The 6,314-nt window shown below is 41.3% G+C and overlaps 2 protein-coding genes across 9 annotated transcripts in view; one reads left to right on the top strand and one right to left on the bottom strand.

The window, feature by feature from the left end:
* Positions 1–61: 61 nt before the first annotated feature.
* LOC107132045 (UDP-N-acetylglucosamine transferase subunit ALG13 homolog) lies at positions 62–5,819 on the bottom strand. Of its 4 annotated transcripts, none has more exons than XM_015461622.3 (4): positions 5,714–5,819; positions 4,634–4,796; positions 3,469–3,607; positions 62–629 (listed from the first exon to the last, which is right to left on the bottom strand). In XM_015461622.3, the coding sequence occupies exons 1-4, from the start codon at positions 5,792–5,794 to the stop codon at positions 515–517; spliced, it is 498 nt and encodes a 165-aa protein (XP_015317108.1). In that variant the 5' UTR covers positions 5,795–5,819; the 3' UTR covers positions 62–514. The 4 variants fall into 4 exon arrangements, with proteins under 4 accessions (XP_015317108.1, XP_015317110.1, XP_059739662.1 ...); XM_015461624.3 differs by lacking the exon at positions 5,714–5,819 and adding an exon at positions 5,086–5,388; XM_059883679.1 differs by lacking the exon at positions 5,714–5,819 and adding an exon at positions 3,992–4,043 and having other exon boundaries at positions 4,634–4,720.
* A 30-nt stretch (positions 5,820–5,849) lies between these two features.
* Positions 5,850–6,314, top strand: part of DCX (doublecortin) — a 407,667-nt gene continuing 407,202 nt past the window's right edge. For all 5 annotated transcript variants that reach the window (XR_009493457.1, XM_024988355.2, XM_024988353.2 and 2 more), the window contains exon 1: positions 5,850–6,029. The gene's annotated coding sequence lies outside the window, so the exon portion shown is untranslated. The remainder of the gene's footprint in view (positions 6,030–6,314) is intronic.

The raw sequence follows: 6,314 nt of genomic DNA, 5'->3' as shown, positions 1-6,314 counted from the left end.
TAATCTTTTTAAGGTAATTACTGAGCTTATATAAATAATTTATTTCACAGAACACAACCCATCATTTTTGTTTTGTTTTAATTTGGTTGGAGTATGAAGCTAAAGATTCTGACTCAAATGTTTTTTTACAAGTCTGTTACTGTTTCATTGTTTACTCTAAGGAACATAACGTAACTACATATGAGGTTTTTGTCAAAGCTTTCATATTTAATTATTTTTTTCATGATTCCAAGCCCATTTGGGATTCAAGGATAAACTGTGTGAATGTTCACTATATATTTCTTTTACTAAAATACGAAGATTAGGAAAAAGTCTAATAAACTTGTGAAACTGCAATTAGAATTTGGACCCAAATGCTAACATTCACAAATAAAATTTTCTATACATTCTATAGATGTAGGAGACTTATTAATTTATATTATTCTATAAACATATACTCTATATTAAACTTGATTTAACCACATTCCACGGGTTGAATTTGAGGGGTGTTTTTAAAGTGTTGAGAGTTTAGTGTTTATTTTTGTAATCCAACAACTTTATCCAAAAATGCAGAAAATTTTTCTGGCTGGCCAGGAGGAAAACAGTTCAGTGTTGATAAGTCCATTGACTGTAACAGCCCAGGAAGCATGCTAAAACAAAAGAAGAAAAATATTAGGTAACATGGGAGAAAATTTCATAATTCAATTCTGCCCACTTGATGACTGAATCTAACTTCCAAGAATAATGTGATGCTTCTCAAACTATGTGAATTTTAATGTATTTTAATATTACAGGTACGTACACTAATAATAAAACAACACAAAGAGCTTATGTCAATAGCAATGCAACAGTCACTTAATCTTTTATGTCAACTGAAATAGTTCAGAAATGTTATTTCATGAAAAATGTGGTCATATGGCTTTGGAACACTTCTCAGGACTATGCAGATATAACTTGAAGTAAATTAATTTATGAAAACAGAATAAATGAAACCAAAAGTGACAGTTACAAGACAAGCACAATAAGCTGGGGAGACTTACTAGACCATGCATGAAGATTGTAAAATAACTTTTTTTGCTAGTAATTTACTATTATAAATCCATATATAATTAAGCAACATACAATCGCCATGCATGTTGGAAATAAGGTTTCAATCACAACATAAAACTATTACTTCAAGAAATTTAATATTATAGCAGCCACTTAAGTTAGAACAGACATACAATCATCCAGCCTAGATTTGTGGCAAACAAATGATACACCTAAAATGAAAATACAACCAATTGTTGATTCTTCTCATGGCACTCATGAATGTGACTTTCTTGAAATTAATACAAGTAAAAAAGAATTCTAGAACTGAAAAAAGATTAATAAACTGGAGACTTGTACAACTGCCCTTTCAGCCTGAGAGTTTGAGTGTTTATGAAATCAGTGTTTCCCCCTTTTTAATGTACTAACATAAAAATCAAAGCTAATTTAATATTTAAAATGAAAATACTCACCAAAGGTATCTGGAAAAATTAACTTGCATAAACTAAGGAAGATGATTATTTATTCTACTTCAAAAATGGTATTAACCTGTAACAATCTCGACTACCTAAGGACAGATATGCCAATTATCTGCAGTCCAAGTAATGTTTATTATCTGGCTTCTCCCCACACTCACAATATTGTAAGAATGGCTTATATATTACAAAGCCACCCTGACATTCCCTCTCCTCCATCATTACAGGGATAAGAACACCAACCATTGCTCCTGCAACATTCAATGAATCTGTCTCCTCTCAATGAAAATACAAATCTTTGTTTTTGTATTCACTGACATATGCCAAGTGTCTAGAATAATGCCTGGCACATAATATGTGCTCAATAAATAATGAATGAACAAGTACTTGTTGAGTGCCTAAGAGACAAAAAACATAAAATTAAAAGAAAAGCTTATGTTCTAGCCAGTTTCTTCTAAAGTTTATTTTAAATTTCAACTTTTAATAACATAAGAAATATTTATTCTGTAATACTTCCATGAGGTTTTTTTCCTTTTAAAACATCAAATTAGGACTGTATTTAAAATCAAGTAATTGGGAATTACTGACCTGACCCTTTGGCAAGCTTCTAGTGTTGGAAGAAGAATTAATAGAAAACAAACCAGGAATTTTCTTCATCCTTCTATTGTGATGTTGATCAGTTCTTGCTGAATTCTAATATACTTCTAGAAAATAATACTCCTTACCAAAAAGCAATTCCTCTGCTTAAAATACTCTTTTAAAATATTTCTTATTAGACATAGAATAAAACCAGAATTTTTATGTGAGCTCTCCCCACCCAGCTTCATCTTCATATTACAGCCACCCTTGCTTACTATACTTCTGCCACACTAACCCTCTATTCCTCAAACACACCAAACTCCAAGCTCATTCCCAACTTAGGGCCTTTGCAGTTTCCACTGTTGCTTTTGACTCTAGAGCTTCACATGACTGGCTCTTTCTAGACATTTAGGTTTCAGCTCAAATGCACACCCAGTCATGCCTTCCCTAACCATTCTAATTAGTCTTCACCCCAGCTATCACATCACCCTGCCCTATTTTCTCCAAAACACATTTCACCATGTGAAATTCCCTGGATTGCTTATTTATGAACTGTTTAATGTCTATCTCCCACCACTGGAACACAGGTACCAAGAGAGCAGGGACATTATGTCATGTTCAGCACTATATCCACAGCACCAAGGGCTTCCCTGATAGCTCAGTTGGTAAGGAATCTGACTACAATGCAGGAGACCCCAGTTTGATTCCTGGGTCAGGAAGATCCACTGGACAAGGGATAGGCTAGGCTACCCACTCCAGTATTTTTGGGCTTCCCTTGTGGCTCAGCTGTAAAGAATCTGCCTGCAATGCGGAAGACCTGGGTTCGATCCCTGGGTTGGGAAGATCCCCTGGAGAAGTGAAAGTCTACCCACTCCAGTATTCTGGCCTGGAGAATTCTGTGGACTGTACAGTCCCTGGGGTTGCAAACAATGGGACATGACTCAGTGACTTTCAGTTTCCACAACATCAAAACAATGCCTGCTTTGCATTAGGTATAGTTGAATGACTGAATAAATGAGTAAATTTAATTCAGGGATTCCAGTGGATTTACTGAAGTCAAAACCTTAATTGAAAATATGCAAATGCCTTCCTTGCATAATGAAAAATAATGAACTCAAAAGTTTATATCCTCAGAGACCTGAACACCCAGACGAACACAGACACATGTGCACACACATTCAGATATTCACATGCAATGAAATAAGCATAGACACTGAAAGAAATACAACACAGAGATCACAGTCAAAGTAGAAGACAAAGGAGCAGGTTTTACTGGTGAGAAACTCAAAATGTTTGCTAAGTGGGAGAAAGTAAGAAGTCAAAGACACAGGTTGGTTAGGTAGGCAGGTAAGAATAGCTAGGAAGGAATTAAGACAAGAGGTCAAATAATCAGTTTCTAGTATACCTGCAGGTACAGTAGAAGAGATGCCCGTCTTTGTGTAGCTGCTTTGCCAATTCCAGTTGATGATTGTTCATCAACCGTTCATTTATAACCACTATAAGTGGCTTTCTTTTCTCCAAAGTCTCCAAACAGCTTCCTGCACCTACAAAAATATACCAAATTTGTCAATATAGTTTTAAAAAAAGTTAAGGTGCTTCACCAGGCTTTACAGCTTGAACTCAAGGCAACGCTACAAGCCTTTTAATCATAGATTCAAAATGACAAAAAATAGTTATGTCTTGCTCTCTAGTAAGTGTTACAAACCTGTGGCAGATTCATGTTGATGTATGGCAAAACCAATACAATATTGTAAAGTAATTAACTTCCAATTAAAATAAATAAATTTATATTTTTTAAAAAAGAAAAATACATTATTTATCACTGCCAACAAATTTAAGACCTATGATTCAGTGCTTTGCAACTTGCCCTCCAGTAATATGCCCTGGGCATGGGCCCTGAATACAAATAAGATTCAGGTTCAACATACTGTACACGAAGCTGTTGTTGTTCAGTCGCTTTGACACTCCTTATGAGTCTGCCTGTTAAAATAAAACAAATCTCCACAAACATGCACATATATGATATTTGGGTCAATTCAACTTTTAAATCTAAACTCATTTAGATAGCTCAAATGGGAGCGAGGAGACTGTTAAGTGAACAAATTCTTTTGGAGTAGATGATGCCAGCACCAGCCTGTTATCTGCCTACCACTTACTGACTGGACAAGTTACTTAACCTTTTAATAGAAGTATAAAAAATCTTCCAAAGCCAGCAGCATCTCAATGACCAATTGCTGAACATTCCTGCAGATCTAAGCCCAGATATTAATTTCAACTGACAACTCTTAACACATGTCATTGGATATATATTTTGCCCCTCTGTGTTTAGGGTTCCTAACTGTAAAGCTGGGCTTCAAGTGACTGATTTCCCATTTTCTTATCACCCAGAAATTATAAATCCTCTCCAATAATGTTCTTGGTCTCGACTGTTATATTGAAATCAGTATTATATTCAAAAGGGCTGCTGGTGAGTTAATCTAGTGATTTTATTTTACATCAGAAAGGTTCGAGATTCTGTTCTTATTTATGGTCGATCAAAAACCAAACCGGGCGATTCTAAGGCACTTTACCTGCGTGACTAATAACAAGATCTGCTTTCTGAAGGTCTTCCTTCAGTGAATCCTTATACCTGTAAACATCCAGAGTGAATGACTCAGTACTGAATGGTTCAGGTACCACCTTTCCTCTACCTATTTGTAGGACAAGTCGGTTGTACCCAAGGCTCTGGATTATCTGAAATGGAAAAAAAAAGAAAAAGCAGGCCTTTTAAACAGGCCACTGGAAAACAGCAATGACGGCAACAAATCCCCCAATCAAAGCACGGGATGCCAACTAGTCGAACTAGTTTTTCAAAAGGCTCCTTTTTCCCGTCCTGGGCCCCAACGTGGAGCCTCACTAACCCTAAGCGATCTAAACGCCCCATCTCACCACGTCGGGCAAGAAACGGCCCTGCAAGATAGAAGAAGCAAGGCAAACACTCTTAAAGAGACGCTGCAAACTAGGGAGGAAGAGTGAGGCACACCGTTGTCGGGGCCCAGAACTGGGGCTGCGGGAACACGAGCCCTGAGGAGAGGACGCGCGGGGACGCCGGACCGGAGGGCGCCTGAGGCGGAGCGAAGGCGCAGTGGCCTCGGACCGAGGGCAGCGGGGCAAGGCTGGGGCAGGCGGGGGCGGCGCGCCAGCAGGGCCGTTCGGCTGGGGCCGAGTCGGGCCCACGGTGAGCGGGTCTGAGGAGCGGCCTGCGAGGCGGGCCCGGGACCAGGAGGCGGGCCGGAGCCTGGCTCGGGGAGGCGGAGCCGCTGGAAGGAGGGGCGAAGCCGGAGGATGGAGAGGCGGAGGCGGAGAATCGGAGGGGAAAAGCCGGGGGGAAAGGAGGAGCTGGAGGATGGGGAGGAGCGGCCCAGGAAGGCGGCGGGGAACAGGCAGAGGAGGCGGAGGATTCTGAGGAGCGGGGGAGTGGAAGGAGGGCCCAGTCAGGCGCGGGGAGGAGCCGGCCGAGGGGCGGCGGCACCTGAGGTCGAGCTGCTGGGGGTTCTTCGCGAGCGCCGCGGTCAGGCAAGGTTACCAAGGTTAGCGGTCAGGCTGGCGGCAGCGACTGGCGAGCGCAGAGCGGCGAGCCCAGCCGCCGCCCGCCCGCCTCCCCCACTCACTTGCAGACTGTCGTGCGCCGATACACACGCAATGAGGTCGTCAAAGCTGGTGGTCCCTACAGTAACAAAAACGCACTTCATCGCGCGGGTTCCGCAACCCCGAATCGCAAGGGCCGGATGTGACGTATCGGAGGCCACGCAGGCGGCCGCGTTGTGTGCAGGAGCCGGAAGTAGGCCATGGCCACCAGGGGGCAGTGGGCGCCTGGTCTGTGTCTCCGGGGATGGGAGGAGAGCAAGGACCGCTCCTGGTCTAAGTGCTGGCCACTTTTGTAAGCCTTTTGCGTGTAGGAGTTCACGGGACCTTCATAGTAAGGAGGTGGGCAATTGACAATTCTTTTTTTTTTTCAAAAGTGGGATTTAAAATAATAATCATGAAGTCTCACACCCTTATGTTTGCAGCCTGGTTCGGTACCACAGATCTTTGAATGATACAGAAGTTTTGGGATTCTTTATTGACTACCTTGTTTTGTCAAGAGACATTTGAGAGATGGTTTTACTTCAAAGTCTGTTCAGGGCATCTGGAATAAAAAAAAAAAAAGCCCCTTAGGGATGGTATGGGGAGGGAGGAGGGAGGAAGGTTCGGGATGGGGAACACATGTAT

Source organism: Bos taurus, chromosome X, assembly GCF_002263795.3.
Source record: "Bos taurus isolate L1 Dominette 01449 registration number 42190680 breed Hereford chromosome X, ARS-UCD2.0, whole genome shotgun sequence".
In the NCBI taxonomy this organism is placed as follows: Eukaryota; Metazoa; Chordata; class Mammalia; order Artiodactyla; family Bovidae; genus Bos; species Bos taurus.
Note: the sequence above shows the minus strand (reverse complement) of the source record. Positions and strands in the feature narration are given on the sequence as shown.